Source organism: Musa acuminata, chromosome BXJ3-3 (assembly GCF_036884655.1).
Source record: "Musa acuminata AAA Group cultivar baxijiao chromosome BXJ3-3, Cavendish_Baxijiao_AAA, whole genome shotgun sequence".
Classification (NCBI taxonomy): domain Eukaryota; kingdom Viridiplantae; phylum Streptophyta; class Magnoliopsida; order Zingiberales; family Musaceae; genus Musa; species Musa acuminata.
In genome coordinates, this window is record NC_088351.1 from 31298825 (window position 1) to 31321729 (window position 22905).

Genomic DNA, 22905 nt, shown 5'->3' on the forward strand with positions numbered 1-22905 from the left:
ACAACAAAAAAGTGACTTAGAGTTTTGTTTTTATTTATTATATTTTTTCTAAAATTTACCTTGAACAATAATAACAATTACTATTTATATAAATACATTAACATACATCCATAAAATGTAAGACAGTCATTTGTAATCATGGTTTACTTAATTTACTTTATTTAAAGAAGTATGCCAAAATAAAAAAAAAACTTAAAATTTATACTAACAATGAAAATAATTGATATATACATATAATTAATTTTGTAGAGTAATTATATATTTCCTAACAAAATAGATTCCACACCAAGTGGAGCGCCACCCACATTTGCATATAAAAGGCTCTGCCATCCTCTCTTCTTCATCGCTCTTCTCCGTGTGTCGGTTGTGCCTCAGATCGGGGAAGTGAGAGTTCTGCCTCAGCCATGGCTTCGCTCACCGATCTCGTCAACCTTAACCTCTCCGAGACGACCGAAAAGATCATCGCCGAGTACATATGGTGAGTTCCTCCCTTTTTCTTCTTTACCCCCTGTTCTGACTGCTATTTTCTGGGTTTTGTTGGGAGTTCCGGCGGAAAGACTGCTCCATCTTGGCTTTCTTTTGGTCCTTGGCGCCATGGTTCCTACTTCTTTGCAGATTTTAGTTGTGGTCTATGTTGGGCCTCGGCTGAGATCCGTTGGGGAACATCTTTTGGTTGTTTGAGGACTTGCGTGTGCGTAGTTTTGTTCTTGTTTCTTAGATCTCTTTTTCTTCGGTGCGGTAGTCAAGTGGAACTGTACTATGATCGATTTATCCTGGCAAAGGAAAGATCCTTTTTCGTGGGTTCTTCTATGTATCAATGTTGAAAACATGTGATTTCACGTTTCGTGTGGTGTCTTGTTTCTTCCTAGTGTGTCGGATCTTTTTGTCGTTTTTGTCGTTGTTTTCCGTAGATTTCACATGGTCTTCTCTTTTTGATGTTTTATTCTGATTTATAATCGTGACAGTTATAAGGTTTATTATGATGTATAGATCGTTCGTTTTTTGTTGTTATTCGATGTAATAATCCTTTTTGCCCCGTTTTTCTCTCTGGAGACGCTTCATAGTTCGATCGCAGTTGAGATCTCATAGGACTTGTGGATTGTTCCATCTATTGCACTTCGGCCTTCTCGATCTTTACTCTTTTTCTACTTTAAACTGTTATTGTCCTTGATTCATCGTTTTTAAGTTGAGTTCGACTCAAGTGTTGACTAAACTTTTCTGGTTCTATGTATCCTGAGATCAAAATCGGAGGTTGATCTCTGTCTCTTTTGCTGGTTTGATCTCTCTAACATTTAGCTGATTTGGTCTTAATCTTTTTGCTCGGGGATTGATTTGGCCTTATGAGACCTCATTAGAGTTTTTTATCCTTGTGATTTTAGTCTGTTGATTCGACTTTTACTATGTGACACTTAATACGCCTACCATGTACTTTAGGATTGGAGGATCGGGTTTGGATATAAGAAGCAAGGCTAGGGTAAGACTTGGATTCTTTATCTTTTACTTTCATATCATTTAAACCCGCCAATTTTGTTTCTTAATTATACTAAGCTGATCATCCCGTCTGATCTGATTGAAGCACTTATCATTTCTTATTGCAGACTCTCCCAGGTCCTGTCAGCGATCCTTCGAAGCTACCCACCTGGAACTATGATGGTTCAAGCACAGGTCAAGCTCCGGGTGACGACAGTGAAGTGATCTTGTAGTAAGTGTTTCATCTTCTTTACATTTATGGTATTCTATTTTTATGATTGCTTTTCTGTTTTGCCTTTGTTTGTTTCCCTGTCGATAACATTTGTATATTTCATCTATTGTGTAGTCCTCAAGCCATTTTTAAGGATCCATTCAGGAGGGGAAATAACATTCTTGTAAGTATATTCTTCATATATCATCCAGCATCAACTGGACTCAGCATTTGTCATATTTATCCTATCCATATTCGTGCCTAGTATATGTATCAATAAAAGTTTAACAAGTTCTTTAGTTGAATAACTTACATAACAATTTTATGAAAACATTGGTTGTGTTAATTCCATTAACAACACATGGAGTTGTCACCAATGCGGCTATTTTAGATTTCTGTTGTGTTAATTTAATTCTTTATATTTGCTTAGCTTAAATTTGAATTGATCAACTCATAGCTATTAAATAATGTTCATTTATAAACAAGTTAAATATCACAGTCTTATTGAAGTTTTCTTTTGGAAAATTGAACCCATGTAGTATATACTTTACATTATTAATAAACAATATTTGTTGTATAGTTTACATAGGGATAAAATCAACAAATTGGTTAATGCTGGTTATGCATAAATTCTCCAATACAATCCCATTTAGCTAATGCTTTCCATGAATTTTGAAAGAATTAAAATTACTCCAAGCCAGCATGTTAACTTGATGTACATAAACATCATATGCTTGCTGTTTCGGCCAAGATGCATTGAGATGGCCTTTTATCTTCGTGAGTGGAAGAAAGAAAGAAAAATGACACTCTAAAATATGAAATCTCTCTGTTTTAGTAAAATACCATTTCAATAAAGTAAAAATTACTAAAACTAGGGTCAATATCTCAGGCATTATAACTAAATCTGAATGCCACATTCAGTTGTAACCCATTAAGCAATGAATCTAAGCCATTATATTTGATGTGACAATTAGTTACCATGTGCTCAGTGTTATGAATGAAGGTTATCTGTATTAGTATTATTTCATTTTTCATGTTATCATATATTTCTTTTGTTGGCTTTGTGAAATAATTTTACTTGTGAAAACTACGACATAATATTTGCAAGGGGTATAATGTTTTAGCCGGTACCCCTCTGGATACCATAGCTAATAATATTTGAATATTGCTACTATTATCATGCTTTGCTGTTATGTTTGGTATTATCTTTCCATCTTATAACCTAGGGGGATGATCATATAAGTAAATAAATGTTTGTAAATAGAACTCCACATTCTTATTTTGTTGGCTTGTAGGTTATGTGTGACTGTTATACCCCAGCCGGAGAGCCAATCCCCACTAACAAGAGGCACAATGCTGCTAAGATTTTTAGCCATCCTGATGTTGTTGCTGAAGTGCCATGGTGTGTTCCTAAATTTCATTATTTGTCTATCTCAAACTTGTCTTCCTCTGATGTAATGGATCTTTATTATTGGTTCATCACTTTTTCTTTTTCTATTCAGGTATGGAATTGAGCAGGAGTACACCCTCTTGCAAAAGGATGTCAAATGGCCTCTTGGGTGGCCTGTTGGTGGCTTTCCTGGTCCTCAGGTAATATATCTTTAATTAGACTCATTGGTGTTGACATGATAGGCCTTTTTTTTATTTGCTTTCATCTTTTAATAATGCAATTATTGTTGCCGAAAGATAGATATATTGTGACCTTCTTGTACATTTTGATTCTTTTTTAAACATCAGGATATTAAACAACTCCCGTTACTCTTTTTATATCTAAACTTTTTCTTAAAGTTTGATGTCTATTCTATGAAATTGAAGACTGCAAAAGAAAATAATAATCAAAACAGTTGGGACGAATGTTACTCGTTCTATTCTAACAAATTGATTCATCATATACTTCTTCTCATCTAGAAAATGCTAGAAAAGTATGCAGAGGATCTCAATTGAGATCATGAAATAGAAAAATGATGCATGCCTATTTGTTTTGTTCATTAGTAGCATTACTTGGGTGATCTATTTGGGCTAATAGCATAATGATTTCTACTCTGCTTGACTTTGTCAAGTTGCTTTTACCAAATCATTTTTTCTTGAGAATTGAATCATGAACTTAGACTACAACATTTTCAGTTAGATCTAATCCATTCAAGTTTCATTTCAGGGCCCATATTACTGTTCTGCTGGTGCAGATAAAGCCTTTGGCCGTGACATAGTTGATGCTCACTACAAAGCCTGTCTTTATGCTGGTATCAATATCAGTGGTATCAATGGGGAAGTCATGCCAGGACAGGTAACAGCTTTTGTTTATTTCAATAACTGCGAGTTTTGCTCTTTGTCCTACTTGAAATGAACAACTGCTTTCTGTGATTTCTAGTGGGAGTTTCAAGTTGGACCTGCTGTTGGTATTTCAGCTGGTGATGAACTATGGGTTGCACGTTACATTCTTGAGGTAATTACATCGTACTGGAAATCTCATCACATAGATTTCATGTTAAAAAAAAAAACTTGCCGTGTGAGAACCCATGATTGGCATGTCTAACCAAACTAAATTTTTCAACAGAGAATCACTGAGATAGCAGGAGTAGTACTCTCTTTTGACCCGAAGCCGATCCAGGTCTAAATTTACATTCTCATTAGCTTTTTACATGTCAAATTAGTTGTCATTCTGCAATTTTTTCCTAATACATACAGGCAATGCCAAATTGTGCTGCTTGATATTGAAATTATTATTATTTGTTGTTGCTGTGTTTCTTCTATCAGGGAGACTGGAATGGTGCTGGTGCCCACACAAATTACAGGTAATAAAACATTATTACCTCCTTTCTAGTTGTTGTCTTGCAATCAGATCACCAAGTACCTGTCAGTATTTTTCATATTTTTGTGCAATCAAGTCAACAACTACTTATTTAGTGTTTTCATGTTTTTGTGGTGTTATCTAATTTGCGTTTGATATGTTGCTCTCAGTACCAAATCCATGAGAAACGATGGAGGATATGAAGTCATTAAGAGTGCCATTGAAAAGCTTGGCAAGAGGCACAAGGAGCACATTGCCGCATATGGAGAAGGAAATGAGCGCCGCCTTACTGGTCGACATGAGACTGCTGATATTAACACCTTCCTATGGGTATGTGATGATTGTCTGAATTATAACAAAAGGTCTTGGAGGACTCCTTATTCGAAGGAAACGATTTTTCTCATGATTGCTTATTCTGATTGGCAGGGAGTCGCTAATCGTGGTGCTTCCATTCGAGTGGGTCGAGAGACGGAGAAAAATGGCAAAGGTCAAATTTCTTTTCTCCGAGAGCTGCTTCTGTCTTTCTTTCAACTTAGATTCATAGCATTTCCTGCATCAACTTTACTAAGTAAATCATGGTGTTAAACTTTGTGGTGATGGGTGTGTAATTCCATCTGTCCAGGTTACTTTGAGGACCGGAGGCCAGCTTCAAACATGGATCCATATGTTGTCACCTCCATGATCGCGGAGACCACCATAATCGGGAAACAATGAACGGTGCAACAGTGCAAACCTGCTCTTCTCCTAGCTGTGGGACTGTCTTGTCAACAATTTCATGTTCTTAGTTGAAGTGTAAACTGCACCTGTTTATTTGGCACTTATGGTTGTGATAATCACGGCACTCTGTTGGGGAATCTTATTGTTCCCTGTCTCTCGATTCTACAACATTGTCAATAATCTCACAATATTGTGATTCTATTGTCTTATCATCTTAATTTGGCTGTTCTTGCAGACTTTTTCATAAATTCATCAATCTTGTATATTTAACATGGGAAATTGAATGGCGATGACAAAAAGTTATTGAGATATTATATACTTAAGAAGAGATTATTTAATATCAATAATATTTTTTTACTATTTTATATAGATAAGAGTAGTCGATGTCTTAATAATTAAAATTGTAAAATATTAATTTTATTATTTGACATTATATTACTTTTATATGTTTAGGGATATTTGATTGATCTTGGTGTTCAATCTCAAGATGTCATCTTATTATCAAGTACTGTTAATATTGTTTTTTATATTTTAATTGGATTAGATGATATATATATATATATATATATATATATATATATATATATATATAGTAGAATATAATATTTTAATTTTCATTATTGTTATCCATAGGAGTACAATAAAAAAAGATAATCTTAAAATTAAAATATACTAATTTACTGAACAAAATAATTTTCTTATGTATATAATATTTTTGATACATGTACATAATTATAGTATTTAACTAAAAAATATAAATATTATATATAATATTTTTAAAATTTATACATACAAAGTGCCCATGGATTGTCTTTCATATTTGCGTTGGCCAATGCAAATGGCATAGACATAAAATGACAAAAGGATTGCTTGACAACTACGTCGATGTTGAGCGACCATCATCTTTCGTCGTCATTCTTTTCATTCACAACAGTCATCCAAGGCTCCCAGTGGTATCGTCGTCTACCACCACTAATGTTGTCGTCTACCACCACTAATGTTGTCAGTCACCATCAATTGAAATGTTAAAATTATTTTTTTTTATTTTTTATTTTCATATTTTTATTAATAAAATTGATATGTTAGGATAAATAATCTAGATGTTTCACTTTACGAAACAATAAAAATATCAATATAATTTTTTTTTAAATTATAAAAATTATAATGCTAAAAGTAACTAACTACAAAAATAATCTATAATTAACCCCCGTTTATAAGCAATGAGTTAGGACACTTTGTCTTCAGAAGACATCAATCGGACCGGTACACTAGCACTCATCGGTTTCGACCAATTCGATCAAACAAACACTAATACTGGGATGTAATCTTGAGATCACATCGGTCGTCGAAGTGGACATCAGGTCGAAACCTATGGCTCTTCGCATTTTGAACGGTCACACGTCTCTTTTCATAAGATCGTGCGCATTGGTTCTTTTCAGGCCATGCACCGTGGGATCCTCGTGCACTGCAACGACTTCAAAGAAAACCTTATAAAAGATGTTATCGTTGCCCCGACAAATCATCTTACAGCCCTTTCGCTTTCTGAAGGGCCACAAGTCTCCTTGGGTAAGATGGTATAACACACACACACACATGAAGATGCTGCCTATCATTACTATGGAGAATTGGCAGAGCAGCAATAGAATTAGATCCAATATAGCGCCTTTAATCTTTATCGATACACTGCTTCTTGGAAATCAGATTCTAAAGCTGCCTGCAGTTAGTCATTTGGTATTCGAGTACGAGTTTTAAGTGGAGCAGAGTTACATATAAAGAGATGTTGATAAGTTGTGGACCAACCTTAATGTATGTCAGTGGAAGCCTCCTCCAATGGGTAGAGTCTCACACACCTGAAATGGAAGTTTCTTTTCTAGTCACGATTATTTGACATGGTTGAGTCTCTGTTCCAATCTCATCTGATCTACAACACAACCACAAAACCGTAAAGTCCATTTAGGATCAGCTCATCTAATTTCTAAAATTTATGCACCAGAATAACAATAATTGAATTTCTAGTTAAGAAACAGGGCTTCAGCCTCTAACATAGAGAGATGTTCGCCGCCAATTCCAGCTACAATAGAAACTCTAAATAATCTAACAAATACTTATGAAATATAATAAAATCTTAGAAAAAAAAGGTTATAGAAACTTGACTAGTGTGATTGTGAAAAAAAAGTTAATTACATATATTAACCCATGTAGTTAGACCTCTTTAATATCCTGATTAGTATACTTAAAAATTTATATTGAAATTTCTATAGTTATGAAACTAAAATATTTAATCTTATTTATCTTAATGACAACATATGCATGAATGACATGAAAATAATAGACAAAAGGATAATTTCAATAATGATGACAAATGATAATGCCATGGGTGGTTGATGACAATAATGTGATGATCAACCTTATCGATGTTGATCCAAACATTGACGACAAGAAGAAACAAGAGGAACAAATGATAATGCCATGGGTGGTTGATGACAACAATGTGATGATCAACCTTATCGATGTTGATCCAAACATTGACGACAGAAGAAACGAGAGGAAAAACAACGAGACATCTACATCGATGCCAGAGGAGGAAGAGGAGGGAAGTAAGGCATTTGCGCCAGCATCGAAAGAGAAAGATGAGGCAAGTGTGGCATCTGCGTTACCGACGACAAAAAGAGATGAGGAAGAGGAGGCAAGTGAGGTAGAGTGGATCCAATCGATCGATCTCGAAACCCTAGCATAAATGGTGATTCCCAATCTGAAGGCTAATAGAAATGTGACGATCCATCATTTCTTCGTTGTCTCGCTTGTCGTATTTGTCGCCGCCATATTTTTAATACTCTCCCCCACCACCACGTGAGTCGAAGGTGAGCAAGGAGGATGAGAGTTTGTTGTCTCTCTCGTCGTCGGTTCTATTCTCTTCGGGCCTTCATTTTGTGTGACGATCAATCCTCGTCATATGATTGGACCCCCTTTGATTGCGAGCAAAGCTGATTCGAAAGTAGGTCGACAACAACGTCGTTGTGGCCAGGGCGTACGCGTCATTCGCACACCAACTAAAGCTCAAGAGCTTGAAGTAAGTGTGCCTCTTCGCCAAGCTCACTCATGACCTCTCCCTCCTCGCCACCCATCGTTCTTTCCTCGAATCCATCATGCCATCGAATGAAACAATCGTATGAGGATTTGAGTGCAACATTGACGCATACGCAACACGATGCTAGAGAAGGAAGAAGAGACAGAGCGGTGCGACGTCGACACAGATGCTCCCTCCTCTTCTTCTTCCTCTGGTGTCAACGCAAATGCTTCATCACTTTGCCTCTTCTTTCTCCTTGTCGTCAATGTTTGGATCGACATTGATAAGGTTGACCACTGCATCATTATTACTGGCCACCATCACAACCACCCATGATGTCATCATCCGTCACCACAATTGAAATTATCTTTTAGCTCATCGTTTTGGTATCCTTTATGCACATACCGTCACGTGTTATATTTTCCATTGATAAAGCCGATGACGTTAGGATAAATGAGACTAAATATTTTACTTTCAAAACTATGAAAATTTTAATATAAATTTTTTAAGTCTATGAAACGATATGCTAAAGAGATCTAACTGCAAGGGATAATATGTAATTAATCCAATAAATAATTGTATTACTTCCAAATTTGCATGGTGAGCCAAAAATTTGTGTCTAATAAGATGAGATGTCCTAATTAATATTGCTATACATTAAAAAGACCAATCTAGCATTAATAGTACAAGAAGGAAAAAAAGATCACCAGAAATATAAACAAAGATTTGAATGCTTTTGAAACAAAGATCAGTAACCGGAAAAGATTGGTGTTGTAACACTAAACTAGTTCACAACAGTCAACAAACATGACTAATATACCTTCATCATCATTGGAATAACAGGCCAAATGACAATGATTACATAAACCATCTTATCAATAAGCACGACTTGTTCTAATTGCTTAAAAGACTTATTTAATTCAAACATATAGCAAATCATAGTTAATGGAGGTAACTATGACAACTAAAACCTAAAAAAAGCTATACAAGCTAATATTCTAAACAAGAAGCATAGACAGGTCGTGAGTAAGCCATCTAAAACTATAACTGTCTAATTCGTTTGTATGCCACAAACATTCTAACCATACCATTTCAAGAGATATTGACAGGAAGCATACAGCTCATTCTGATCTTAGAACACTTTACTCAGTAAAAATAACATTGCATAAAGCTTGCACAGCTATCTCAGGATACGAGTACAACAAACTCGGATATCATATCACAACATTTCTTTTATATTAGGGATGGTCACAACTTTGGTTCCTGATATTTCATGTCATCGATACCAGGTAAATACCGTACATGCTGGAGAATTACTGAAGGCATGATGATATGGGCAAGACAGATTGTAAGAATTTCGCCTAAAAGGTCCTGTAGGTTGAGAGAGAAAATTATGCACCATACAGGCATGCAAATACTTGACCTGAAATCTAACAGGCAATTTTAAGTTTATCAATCAACTATAGAAGTCCGTTGCAAGGACAATGGAACAAAGCATCAGTTGCCAGAACTTGCACCATTATTCTAGTTATAGGACCATTTCCAAAAAAACCTTCATGTACCCTAAAATTGAATCCACTTTTCTGTATATGTTGTCATAGTATTTATGAAAGTAGGACTTGGATACTAATTCACGACTACATGCCTCTTTTACTATTCAATCGAAATACCTTTTTTTTTTCCAAAACCACAAAATTCTATTAAGATTATACCTCAATAATGACACGTTCTATATCTTTTTATCCAACTCTAAGAAACTCGATGCTTGTAACAAGGTACAAAACATAAAATGCTTTGGCTTAGCATTTATATGAATTTCAACTTTCAGTAAACTGAAGATAAACAAATTTTTTCCATGGGTGTCAGTCAGTATAATATTTGATTAATTTCTATATCATATAATCTCCCTCCACAGCATAAACCAACTGAGTCATGCTAATATCATTTCTTCCAAATGTATCTAACCAGGAAGATATCAATATGAAACTCCAGAACAACTATGGAAAACCAGATTAAATTTAATTAATTTCCTAGTTTAGCAACAAGCCAACTGGTATATGATTTTTCTGACTATGTAAAATAACTCAATTGTCCATAATCAAAGGCAAGGAAACAAGTCCATTAGATCTGAGAAAAAACATGTCATGGCAAAATCAATTGCAATCAGTTAATCCAATCAACGTTGTATCAGCTTCCTATCAACTGAATATGAAAGTCCTTTTTTTCCTTTGTTAAAAAAATTATGATGAAATCCAGCTAGTTCAATTTCTTCTCCAAAAGTGTCTAGTGCAGAAAATAAATTGAGACATTGAAGCTAGAAAATATCAATGTTGTATCATCTTTCTACCTTTTTTTTTCCTTCCAAAACCTGGTCTAGGAATAAAACAAGCTTCTCACAGTGTATTAACAAGATAATAGCAAAAACTACTTTGAAACCCATGTTTCAATAAATTATCAATCATCTGGTTGCCAAGACTGTTGTCATATGAAACACGATAAAAAAAAAAAAAAAGAATATGCTAGCAGGTAGAAACAGGCTCCAACAAAATCATTAAGACAACGGCATGATGCAAATCAAAATCAGCACCTTTCCAATAGAGATGACGCAACAAACAGTCTCCAGAATCCTCCAAGCGAGACTAGAATTAATCTTCCAAGGCTTACTGACATGCTTATTTCTAGAAACTGTGAAGCTGGAAACCAAACTTGCAATTGGTATGAAACAGAAAACGTACCAAATTAATCACCTAACCATGTGTGCTACAATATGTCTTGCCTGTATCGTGGCATGATAACCCATGATAATAGACATCAGCTATCTTCTTGTTGAATAAAACTCCTTCATGTCTATATTTGTTTGTTTCTCCATAATCAGACAGTAAAGCAGTTCAAAAACTGGAAAGCAAATTAAGGTGTTAAAGAGCTGAGGAGCTTATTTTATGTGCCCTTGATTACTAATAAATTTGTTTTTCAGTATTAAAAAAAACCTTTTATGGTAATTCTCCAACATATAGAAGTGAAATCGTTTGCATGCAAGGTGAATACCCTTGATTGAGCTTCATGTCCCTAAATAATTTTCCAATGCATACCCTCACTTAACACATTGCTAATGCAGTCATGTTTCACTAATACCTCCTCTTCACTAAACTTGACAGGAAGGGAAACCTAAAGACAATTTCCAGAAGGTTTAGTTGGTAAATAATAAAAAAGAGATAGTACCAAAGATAATCATCAACGTATATGCATACAAAATATTGCTACTGAAAACCAAGAAAGAAATATCGAACAAGCATTTTGAATATGACTAGAACTTCATAAAATATCCAATGCATATAGACAAATCATAAACATAACACAGCAATTAATTAGACATGGATTTCAGGGGTTACATCCTGACAAAAACAAAAGTAAATAGACTAATCTTAAACTAACAGAAAAGAGCCATGTATAAGATGTCATCATGAACATTCAAAAACTTTGGCAACATGGATAACGAAACTTGAAGGTACTCAAAGAGCACAAATGAGAGCATAAGAGGTACATGAAGACTGTTATGTGCAGCGAGGTAGAACACAAAGCACATTGTTTTTAAAGCTAAGCATCACAGTTTGTCAACCCAATGAAGCAGAATAAAGGTCCAAACGAACCAAGTATGAAGCATTATTGAATTGGAAACATCATTGGACTACAGTACCAAAACACTCCTCATCAAACATTCCTATGAGCAAGTTCAAGATCAATGTAGAAGTAAAACCTTCATGAAGGATAAGGAAGGTGAGGGAAGAGAACAGGGGAGAGGAATCCCTAAGTTCACCGGCCTTGTACCATGCCGGCAGGGTTGATACCAAGGAGCATGTTGTTCCCTCCAGGGAGGTAGACGACGTTGGGCGATTTTGAGAGGGTGGTGGCGATCTCGCGAGCGGCCTCGATCCGGCGAAGCTCGAGGAGGCCAGTACCGGCAGCAAACGTGGCGTCGGAGATGAGCTTGGCGGCCTCGCTCTCACCTTCAGCGCGGATGACTGCGGCGCGTCGCTCCTGCTCGGCGCGGGCGACGAGGAATTTGGAGCGCTCGGCCTCCTGCTGTGCAACCTGCTTCTTCTCGACGGCGCTGGAGAACTCGACGCCGTAGGAGAGGTGGGTGATGGCGACGTCATCGAGAACGATATGGAAGTCACGCGCACGGCGAATGAGGGCGTCCCGGACGAGGGCAGAGACGTGGGGACGCTCGGTGAGCAGTTGATCGGCGTTGAACTGGGCGACGACGGACTTGAGGACCTCGTTGCCAATGGATGGGAGGACCTTCTCGTCGTACTCGGTACCGAGGGAGGTGAAGATGGTGGGAAGGTGGGCGACGTCCGGGCGGGAAAGGAGGCGGAGGGTGAGGTTGACCATCTGCAGGTCCTTGGTGCCGGAGTTGGAGGCGAAGGTGTGGGGGCGGGTGCGGATGTCGAAAATGAAGGGTTTCTGCAGCCAGGGGACGAGGAAGTGGGTGCCCTCGCCCACCGTCTCCGGGAGCACACCGCGGAACCGGTCGAAGAGCACGGCCCGCTCACCACCGTCCACCGTGTAGAGCGACGCGTTCATCAGCGTGGCGCCCGTCCCCAGCCCGATCGCCACCCGCGCCACGTTTGTCAGGAACGACACCGCGGCCATCTTCTTCTTCTTTCTTCCGAGAGCACGAGGAGGAGGACGAAGAAGAATGGGGATTTTGGAGACGGCGGCGATACAAAACCCTAATGGATTCGAATTGATTTCGATCGAGGGTTTATATTTGTTTTGCTTTACTTGGGGAGGAAGAAGGTGTGAGATGAAGTCATAAGCACAGACCAGAAAGAGTCATCCAGCCGTCGAAGACGACAATCTATTGTTTGCACGTATCGTAAGGCATGATTGTACATTGTCGTCCGTACATTGCTGCCAAAGACGATCGGGCTAGTGAGGTTCGATTCAAGCTCGAAAGAGATTTGGATTAAGATTGGGCCAGTGATTTGGGGCTAATTTAACCCACCATTTGGGCTCACTCTCACCTTTTCTATCTTGGATCTTTAATTGTGCTCTCCATTATATGAACTAAGAACTCTTGCACTCTGTCATAATCTTCCGGCAGAAGTTTGAGGAAATAATCGGAAAAAAATTACATTTTTTTCAGAAGAAAAATTTCTAATCCCAAGTAGTTATTGGCATTACAATGATGAACACTCTCGATCCAAGAAATAACATTAAACACTGATAAATATGGCATATAATAGTGTCTTATACAGTTCATCAAGAGCAACCTCACATTTGCCAGCCAACTCCATCCAGTAGTTATTCGCCTGTTCCAGCAATCTTCTTCTTCAAAGCTTCAATGTCAGTTGCTAACTCTTTTCTGCTGTCCTGTGAATGACAAGCGAAGCTTCTCAGGAAAAGGATGATGATAAACAAGTAGATATGCATCATAGTTGCGATAATGTGCATTCTTCAAACTTCAGCTGCTATAAATGATTCCCATGACTATTTTGTTTTAGTAAGAATCTATTTCTCTGTCTTAATCTCCACTGGTTGTGATCATCAAGTCATTAATGCTGACTGAAATAGAAAAATCTAATGAAGGAAGTTTTGAGTCGATCAAGAAAATCGATGAGATCATTTGGATCTTAAGCCTCACCTTGTAGAGTAGGTAGCGATACACAAACCAACCAGTGTATCCAAGTCCCACCAACTCCATGATCTTTGGAAGCTGCAAGTAGGTAACATTTTTGTCTCAATTTGATTGAATACAAAAAGACATTATAACATCAGTATTCCTATCACAGTTGCTCAAAACAACACCAATGGACTTGTTGACAGCGTCTACCAGAGGAACCGAGTTGACAGCGCTGATGACGACGGCAGATAGCCACACTGCAAGGAGTGCACCTCCCCCGTACAAGAAGACTGTAGACTTGTTCTCGATGGAATCCCACTGTCATTGCAACGTTATCAGTTGGAGCATTTAGGAGACGATGACATGACTTAAAAGAATGTTGAGACATACTTTCTCCTTCAAGTCCGCCAGGAGCTCATCAGTTTGAACAGAGCCAGATGACTCCTCCGAGGAAGAAGATGCTTTCACCCGGAGTGAGGAGAATCTGGCAGCATCTGCCAATGAGAATGTTAATCAGTCGATGTATCTAAATCTGATGTGAGTGTTAGGAGTGGGACACTTGTTTCCCTGTCCTTATTCTACAATGCGAGTAAGGGAACCTAACAACAATGGAGGAGATGGAAGCTACAAATCTCTCAAAAATTCGAACTTGGCAGTGAAATTGGCATGATAGAGAGAAAGAAGATTAAAGCCAGTGTTGATGGAAGATAGGATACCTGAAGAAAGAGGGAGGGGAAGGGTAGAGAAGTGACGGCGAGGCGGCGGCGGGAGGTGGAGGACAGGGGTCCGGAGAGCGGCCGAGCTGGAGGAGGAGAGGCGAGCTCCGCCTAGCACCGCCGTCGCCGCCGGAGAAGAAGCTGCGAACGCCGCCATAGCTCTCCGGAATGAATGTAATCTCGGCAGCTGCCTTCCTTTCTGCTCTGCTGCTGTTGACTTCCGGCGATTCCCCTCTCTCTTCTCCGGCTATTTACCGATTCCTTATCTTTTCCTTGCTTTCCTCCACCTCAATTGCAACACCAAAGATCTTGTCGCCCGCCTCCTGACCACTACGCGACCGACAAGTGGCAGATAGGCCTCCAATGATTGGTCGCTTTCCTATCATGAAATTATGGGCGGTGGAGGAATTGTGTGATAACTGTGGCTTGTTGAGTGACTTATCCTTTACCTTTTTCTAATTCCATTTTATCTTATTTTTCAAAGGAATCAATTAAGAATTTTACCTGTCAAACTAATTGATAGCTTCAAGATTTCATCAAACAATATTTAAGGCATCATCACCATATCCATACTAAATGCTTTGGGTATAAAATTTGATGGGATGATGTTTCATAGCAAACATCTTTAAGATTAATTGGATCATACATGACTCTCAATTCTAGTCAATGAATTTGACTTTTAAAGGCCTGTATTAAAGGGTGAGATATTATATTGGCTTCTGAGGCCTCAGATTGGATTGGATCAGAACATGTTTCGCTCGTGAATTTTTCTTGACCCAAAACACAAATAATTTCCTCAGCTCTTTCCTCCTTCGACAACAGCAGTAGAATCTCTCTTTCCTTGTCGCAACAAGTCAACTCTCAGCACTCCTTAGGTCGGTATGCATAACTTCATGCGATCTACATGGAGAAACCAAACCACTCTCACATGAAGACCGGGAAAGATACATGAATTTAATTTTCATTGTATTGGATATTTGAGAGAATTTTACTTCCTCGACTAGCTGTTATACATTAAATTTCATCTCTTTGTTTGTTGTAGTTTCTTGCATTATCTCGAACTAAACTGCGATTCGTCGGTTTAGGCACGTCCAAAAACAATCTTAGAAATTGTTAAACTTATCAACTGGATCAATAGTATTCATAACTTCATAGCGAAGAACTAATGAACAACAATTGGTTTTAGTTAAATCACATGATATACATATATATATAATTCTCCTTGAAGCTCCTCTCAGTACACCACATCAGGAGATGATGCTGTTGAAGCTTTGAGATCTTCTTAGTGCAATCCAAGGCTGTGATAAATAGGGTTAAGCATTCTATAGTAAACCTAGCATTTGATACCTATGAAGTTCCACTGTAGGAAAGAGAAGTTACCGTAGCTGTGGTGCTCCAATTTGTACTCCATTTGCTTGCTCTAGTGGCCTACTTAACTGGAGATGATTCGGTGCATCTGCTTCCTCGCTGATACTAAGACAACCATATGGAACAGCTGAGTCTCCACTGTCACCGATCTCACCCCTTGTTGCTTTCACCTGATGTAGACGATTAGAATTCTTGGCTTGTGTGAGACAACATACACCGGAAAGACTTCGGATCGAAATGAGCTTTCTAAGTCCTACCTTCTCATGTAGTTCCATGTTTTCTTCACTAAGGAGGGTTACCTTCTTATGAAGCTCCGCATTCTCTTGGTAAATAAGGTTTGCCTGCAGTGTGACCACAGAACGATTAGCAACTTTTGGTGCAGGTAAGACTTAGAGCAGAATGATTAGGGTTGCCATTGGCAGAACCTTCCATTTAAGCTCCTGAATTTGATCTGTCAACAGTTGGTCCTGCAAAATAACAATTCATTGCACCAGGAATGCTGAACAAGAAAGGAGAAACTCATTGTTGAAAGGTAACTGAGACCTTCTTCGTTCGGACAACGTGAAGACTCATCTCTAGTTGTTTCTCTAAGTCCTGTAGGTCCTTGATGCTAAGGCCAGAGAGCTCTTCTCCCATCAAGTGCCTGCAGATGTTGGCAAACATGTACTATGTGCTCTTCTACTAGAGACGTGTGTATTCTGATCAACCAAATATTACGTATGTTGTGGCAAGGAGGTATAGTGTGTGAGTCGACTACTGAATGATCAGAACAATTTCTTGGTTGCAAACATGGCAAACATTTACATTACATGGTCTTCCATTGGACAGTAATTGCTGCTCGATGTTGGCCAGTAATTATTGACAAAGGATATAGATTTGATGCAACACCAACATAACTATTTTGTAGTAAATCTTAAGATGTCAATTGTGACAAAGAGAACCAAAGCTAATCTTACACAAGGAGGAAGGTGTTGATGTCTATCATCCATGATGATGAAGACATAATTTTTTTCCAAAGAATCCTGCATTTTTATCTGATGGTTTTGGAGTCTATTCCATTCAAAATGAGGTTGAATTTTTCCAGAACTCACACATTAATGAAAGAAACCTCAGTGTGCAAATATTATTTTATGGACACACAGCAAATTAGCAGAAACTTCATATTTTGTGTCTTTTAAAATTGTATTTTCATATCATTAATTTCTTTCTTTTGTAGATGCTGTTCCTGTTTACTTGTTTATACTTCGTTCTATAGATTTTATAATTCTATAATACTTTGCATATGACATGTTGTTAAAAGGAGACATGTTTCTAAGTAGCTTGATTAATTAACTTTCACTCATTTGTTATAGCTCAGTTAAGGAACCATAAGCAATTGTGATTAGCTAGCAAATTTGCAATAATAGTATCGATTCGAGTAACATAAACCACATATATTGATGGTGTTACTCAAAATGAAGGAAATATTTAATGAAAACTGAAGAAATGTTATTAGAGAAGTTCTATAAAATTAGGGCTTTCGAGTAATCATGGTTTCTTTTGAGTGTGCAAAGTGAAGTAAAACGAGGATACCTGTGATTATCTTGTAAGTTACGTAGTTGCTGCCTCAAGCTTGCTACCTCCCTTTGCCAAAACTTGCGATTACAAAGCAATTAATTTGATCGATGTTAGATACTTGCCTAACAAAACTCTTTCTTAACTTATTAATTTTTTTAATATACGCTACCAATTAGAAAAAAAGAACCAAATTATTAAAAATCTACAAATTATATGCATAAATAATATAAACTGCTTGATGCATGAAATAAATGACACCATGTCATTAAGTCATGTCTGTAGGTAAAGCTTTAAACAATCAAGAAACTTATGTCAAAATGCCTATCAAGTGAAGCATCAAGAAAGTTTCCACAGTTACTTTTATCCAGTTCATGGTAGAAGAATAGCATTTCATTGAAGTATGGTGAGATTATTTAAAATTCCATGAATTTTATTTCTGAAATGGTCGACACTTCTAATTCTACAAGGATTAAAACAGTGTTTAAGGGATTATGCTCCAGCTTATCGACATAAAGTATCAACATACAAATGATACGAGAGATTAAGCATAATTGTTTTCTAGAGAATATTCATGTGTTATTTCTTGTTCAGTGATCTATTTATGGATGTAAGAGCAATTTCATTTTGAAATCGAAATCTAAAGTGGTCTTTTTGTTGGATGAATGCTAAGATATCCTCTGCATTAATTTCTTTGGATATATATTTTTGATACCTTGCATTTCCATTCTATTATTTTGTCCTCTCTCTTTCTCTACAAGAGATAGCCAATCTTTTTCTTTTCCCTCTTTATGTCATGCATGTGATACTAAGAAATAGCAAACTCTTATGGGAGAAGGCTTATTGGTGAAAAAGGAAACACTTAAATGTATCATATTTGAGGTTTAGGAAAATGAAATGAAGAACATGTTCTTGTTCTAGTTTTCTTTAAGTTCTTCCTAGATCTTGACTCTTGCTCACAAACTGTGTGCTTGTGACCTCATTTACGTTCCGAAAAAAAATCAGAATCTGACCATTTTTGTATCTAAGGATTTAAGAACATAAATTTTCCCAAAAAAATCATAATATGAACATTATGTTTATTTTTTCTTTAACAACAAAGTAATTAAAACAATGTTATTTGGGACTTAATTCTTCCTTGAGATTCATTAATATGCTTCCTAATATTTCACCTTATGAAAAATTACAACCATATACACCCTAATACTTAAGCGGTGAGATCGGAAAAAGAAAAAAAAAATCTAAGTATCTAAGTTTTTGCAGATCTCATGAATATTTATGAAAAAATATGATACCTAATCTTCTTTATGCATCTCCCACATAGATAGATAGTATGGAACTAATGTTGTGAAGATTGATCAAAGGTGTTTTGCAAATACAAAAGTATGAAATGAATGAACAAGTGTTTATAAAAAATGAATTTGTATATAAGCTCGCGCTAAGTTTAGCATATACCTTAACCTCCGAAGTTGCAGTCATAGAAAAATGATGGTCCTCTTTGGCCTTTTTGTATCGTTCTATCAGAGACTTCATGCTGAAAATCGAACATGAGTTATAACGATTTAAATATGCTTAAACTGTTTTTATAATTGTATCGAGATGTTAAGCGAAAACAAATTAAAACATTAGCTATGCTACGGACAAGCTTGATCGATATAGCATACTATGCAAAAGAATTTTTTAGTTATTATGGATTTATGATCTTGTAAAAGACAGCCTTAGCTATGTAAGAACCATGGTAGCAAGTTATCAAACTAAAAATTCTAATTTTTCTAGCTCAAATACAAGTAAGTATGATTGAGTATGACAAGAATAATTACTGCTAAAATAATATGTTTATCTCAAAGAGGAAAAAAATTGAAATTAATTCCCCTTTTTTCCTTCTAATTAGTGGAAAATATAAATAGGCAATGGCATTTGCAAGCTTCCTAATTCTAACACTAGAAATTATGGTACCCAAGGTAAAGAAATCCCTTGTCTTTGCTCAAGCAATCTCCACAGCTGATATTAAAGATGATTCAAGCAGTTTACTGCAAAAACCTAAGAGGAAACATCTGATGCATGCATGTGAATGCCTTCATCATGGCCTCGCATGATGTCAAGATCTACTTTAGATCATGTTTTGTTCAGCAATCACTGATCAGCTGACAGTAACTCTAAGGAACCACATTCATTGGTCGGAGGACATCAAAGAACTCCATGTGCAGCTTCACTTTCTGATCTTGGAGAGGAAACATCCGTAGGGATTCACAGCATTCATGAGATTTGGTAGGGCCATCAAACACAACTATAGAATGGGATTGTTCTTCGTGTTCCTCGTACTTGTCATAATGTAGTGCTTCCGAGGAAACAAAAGAAGGGAACAACTCGATCCATTCCAAGGGTATATGAAAATAGCAGCCACAATTCAACAACAAGCACAGATATGGAGGTGGATAGATAGATGGATGAACGAGTAGATGGTAGAATGATAGAGAGAGGCATGGAATGGAAGGAGGGAGGAGGAAAGAGGAACAAATGAGGGAATCAATCAAGATCATTCTTGCAACATCATAAAAGTCAGAAAAAGCATACAAAAAAGGAGATCTGTTTGATGTGCCACACTTTTTCTACCCTTTAGATTTATGCATCCGTTCAACCCATCGATATTCATCTTCCATTCAAGAAACAAAGAAGAAAAGAAAGAAAGAAGCCCACAAATCTCATAACCAGCACTGACAAAGACGGAACAAGAGTCATACAACCTGGTGCTGGCGAAATCGTAGAGCCGGCCGGTGCTGGAGAAGATAACCAGGCCTACCTCCGCATCACAGAGGATGGCGAGCTCCTTGGCTTTCTTCATCAGCCCGTTTCTGCGTTTCGAGAAGGTGACCTGCCGGCTGGTGGAGTTGTCGATCCTCCGGATCACAATCTTCCCTCTCACCATGCCTCCTCCTCACGACTCTATCTCAGCTAGCTGATCTGCAGATCTGGCGACAGTCACTACCAAACAACCAGCTAAGAGCAGCAGGTTACCAGGAAAGGGAAAAAACAGGCGGCTGCAGCACGAGATCTGTGGAGGAGAAACCTTAAACTTTAGCAAGGAAGGTAAGCTTTTCTTTCTTGGTGCCGAGAGTTTTCTTATGTCTATCTGGTGCAGGTTGGATCTTCTTTATATCAGTCCCCTCTCTTTTGACGTCTTATTTTATACCCGGAACGGAAAGGAGGGGGAGGAGACGGTAAACCCGCTTGTGCTTTTGTCATTACTCTTGTGCTCGCTCAATTCTTGTCAGTAGAAGTAAAACACAAAACCACAAATAGTTTATTGTTTTTGAACTGTTCCAATCAAATCCACACCAATTTTTGCTTCCAAAAGTTCTCTTTATTACAATTCAAAATTTCGATAACTCGATATCTATCTCATATATATTAGCTCCGATCAATCTTACTCGAGATATCTTTGTCTAGTAGAATTTTTCTAACATGAGAGGACTAAAGAGATAGAGCGAGAATAATAATAGTGATTATGAGTTCATGACTGCTTCTTGAACACAGAAACCGAAAGAAAACGCTGCTGGTGGCGGTCTCACAGAGAGACCAACTGCAGAAGCGATGGCAAAACAGGCTAAACGCATACTTCGGTAGCTCCCACCGCCCGCCGCATGGATCGCTGACACCTGCTCCTACGTGCTGGTGCCGCTCTCCGTGAGTAGCCAATGGTCTTTGTTGCCGTCGGTTGGTGTGTCACTGACTCGATAGCCCCCCCTCCGTCCCCCTGACATTGTGACCCTTCCTAGGGATGAAGGGAGGGTTATCTCTTGATGTGACGCCGCATAAACCTTAAAGCAACAGCTCGAAACTATATGCAGTACTGTACGCAGTCAATGGACCTGTTCTTGAACTTGTAACCTTCAACTCTATCACAGTCTTTGATGGTAAACTTCAGCGTTTAGGGCATAAGCATTAGTACTATGCTCATATGGTCCTTTGAACAACCTATCATGACCCTTCTTTCTTCCTCACTTGGTGAAGAAAGAAGCTTTTGCTTGTGAACTGAGGGATTTCAATTAGTAGCTTCGACCATTTGAATGGAGTGCTGCACACACTCGATGAGGAAACATGGGATTATAAGAAGCACAGTTGTTTTCGAGATTGATAAATATGAAAGTGGAACTTTGAATCACTACACTAACAAGCGGCAATAGTAAAATGATGATAAGAATTGGATATTAGCCTTTGTAGGTGGAGAAGAGTACATGGATGTGATCTTAACATGGTGCTAAGTCAAAGATGCCAGCTTGTCAAAGCTTGATAGATACGTCACACGTATCACCCTAGTGATGTGGAGATGCAACAAAAGCAATACAAGAGATTTGGCTGAGATTATGCCTTTCTATATGTAGCAAGAACACATCTCACAAAATAGAGAAATGAATAAACAAATGCCTCTAAAAGATAAGGCCTTCATTATCTCTTTGACTTGAATGACTTTCTCAACTTGCTAAATTTCCAAAAGAATATGTGCCTTAAGACCTACCTTATCTAAAAGCGAATACGTGTAGCTTATCATGAAGGAAAAGATATATTAAGATTCAAATATCGGTATCATGGTAAGATTGTTCTCTTACGACTTTGTTTAAGTATGCTTTTTTGATTGAAGTCATATATACATCTGATTTGCCCAATTTAGATAGAAGCATCTTCAACTCAATCTATGGACTCAAGTTCTTGTGATATCCCTCCCTTCTTGTAATTATGCTTCATGAACTAACTGGTTTTTACATCATGGTGAGCTATATATGGTTTAGCAATTTCACCTATCATCATAATGATTTTGACTTTTTCTTGAGTTATGGCTTGACATAAAACCAAAACAATTTTGTTGACTCCTCTTGAACGATTCTTCCCCATGAGCAATCTCAATCAAGGAATCCAAAATAGGATCCATGAGTCGAAAGAACGAAACAAAACATCGATTAATGATTTGTTTTATCATAATCTATAACATGTAGGGTTGTCAATAAACAAATCATGGATCTTCTTAGTGATCAGTAAAAGTTTTGCAGTGGAGCCTTGGATATCAAATAGTGACTATGTCATGTGAACATAATCTATCAGGAAGAAAATGACAGGCTAACGACTAACTGTACTGTCCCTAAAAGAGAAGTGTGATCCAAAATATGATTTATTCCAATCATTTATCTTTGAAGAAGGATCAATATTTTCTCTATTATCGGAGTCATTGATATTTTCTAATTTTAATTTATAAGTGACATGATAGCTGAACTGATCTAACTATAACAAAAATCATTGTATGGTTATGGCCATATATCTCACGTGGCAATAGATATATTGATATTTAATCTCAAAATTGGGTCTCATATTTTGGGTTTACTAGAAAATTTCAAC

General features: G+C 37.4%; 4 protein-coding genes across 6 annotated transcripts; 1 reads left to right on the forward strand and 3 right to left on the reverse strand.

Annotated features, from left to right (window-relative positions):
• Nucleotides 1-320: 320 nt before the first annotated feature.
• LOC135632623 (glutamine synthetase nodule isozyme) lies at nt 321-5404 on the forward strand. Its single transcript, XM_065141251.1, has 13 exons — nt 321-478; nt 1435-1474; nt 1599-1702; nt 1817-1865; nt 2977-3083; nt 3184-3271; nt 3837-3965; nt 4050-4124; nt 4236-4289; nt 4436-4473; nt 4640-4799; nt 4896-4956; nt 5092-5404. The coding sequence occupies exons 1-13, from the start codon at nt 405-407 to the stop codon at nt 5181-5183; spliced, it is 1071 nt and encodes a 356-aa protein (XP_064997323.1). The 5' UTR covers nt 321-404; the 3' UTR covers nt 5184-5404.
• A 6469-nt stretch (nt 5405-11873) lies between these two features.
• Nucleotides 11874-13075, reverse strand: LOC135632625 (prohibitin-3, mitochondrial-like). Its single transcript, XM_065141253.1, has one exon. It carries the CDS (start codon nt 12904-12906, stop codon nt 12064-12066), a length of 843 nt encoding a protein of 280 aa, XP_064997325.1. The 5' UTR covers nt 12907-13075; the 3' UTR covers nt 11874-12063.
• A 298-nt stretch (nt 13076-13373) lies between these two features.
• On the reverse strand, nt 13374-14865 carry LOC135632624 (protein CURVATURE THYLAKOID 1A, chloroplastic-like). Its single transcript, XM_065141252.1, has 5 exons — nt 14596-14865; nt 14270-14373; nt 14090-14197; nt 13901-13972; nt 13374-13629 (listed from the first exon to the last, which is right to left on the reverse strand). The coding sequence occupies exons 1-5, from the start codon at nt 14750-14752 to the stop codon at nt 13561-13563; spliced, it is 510 nt and encodes a 169-aa protein (XP_064997324.1). The 5' UTR covers nt 14753-14865; the 3' UTR covers nt 13374-13560.
• Nucleotides 14866-15722: 857 nt separating this feature from the next.
• LOC135633153 (MADS-box transcription factor 23-like) lies at nt 15723-20675 on the reverse strand. Of its 3 annotated transcripts, none has more exons than XM_065142288.1 (9): nt 20585-20675; nt 20262-20499; nt 18973-19051; nt 17536-17597; nt 16507-16606; nt 16389-16430; nt 16221-16304; nt 15976-16133; nt 15723-15893 (listed from the first exon to the last, which is right to left on the reverse strand). In XM_065142288.1, the coding sequence occupies exons 2-9, from the start codon at nt 20441-20443 to the stop codon at nt 15878-15880; spliced, it is 723 nt and encodes a 240-aa protein (XP_064998360.1). In that variant the 5' UTR covers nt 20444-20499; nt 20585-20675; the 3' UTR covers nt 15723-15877. The 3 variants fall into 3 exon arrangements, with proteins under 3 accessions (XP_064998360.1, XP_064998361.1, XP_064998359.1); XM_065142289.1 differs by having other exon boundaries at nt 20262-20478; nt 20585-20663; XM_065142287.1 differs by having other exon boundaries at nt 20262-20644.
• Between the last annotated feature and the right edge of the window lie 2230 nt (nt 20676-22905).

Bases quoted from the DNA above. Each gene is read 5' to 3' on its own strand.
- LOC135632623 (XM_065141251.1), top strand. From the start codon at position 405: ATGGCTTCGCTCACCGATCTCGTCAACCTTAACCTCTCCGAGACGACC. The intron at 1,703-1,816 runs GTAAGTGTTTCA...TCTATTGTGTAG, and splicing joins GACAGTGAAGTGATCTTGTA to TCCTCAAGCCATTTTTAAGG. The intron at 3,966-4,049 runs GTAACAGCTTTT...TGTGATTTCTAG, and splicing joins GGGAAGTCATGCCAGGACAG to TGGGAGTTTCAAGTTGGACC.
- LOC135633153 (XM_065142288.1), bottom strand. From the start codon at position 20,443: ATGGTGAGAGGGAAGATTGTGATCCGGAGGATCGACAACTCCACCAGC. The intron at 16,607-17,535 runs GTATCCTCGTTT...CAACATCTGCAG, and splicing joins AACTTACAAGATAATCACAG to GCACTTGATGGGAGAAGAGC. The intron at 16,305-16,388 runs GTTCTGCCAATG...GTCACACTGCAG, and splicing joins TTCAGGAGCTTAAATGGAAG to GCAAACCTTATTTACCAAGA.
- LOC135632625 (XM_065141253.1), bottom strand. From the start codon at position 12,906: ATGGCCGCGGTGTCGTTCCTGACAAACGTGGCGCGGGTGGCGATCGGG.
- LOC135632624 (XM_065141252.1), bottom strand. From the start codon at position 14,752: ATGGCGGCGTTCGCAGCTTCTTCTCCGGCGGCGACGGCGGTGCTAGGC. The intron at 14,374-14,595 runs GTATCCTATCTT...TCTCATTGGCAG, and splicing joins TCCCCTCCCTCTTTCTTCAG to ATGCTGCCAGATTCTCCTCA. The intron at 13,973-14,089 runs GTAGACGCTGTC...ACCTACTTGCAG, and splicing joins CTGTCAACTCGGTTCCTCTG to CTTCCAAAGATCATGGAGTT.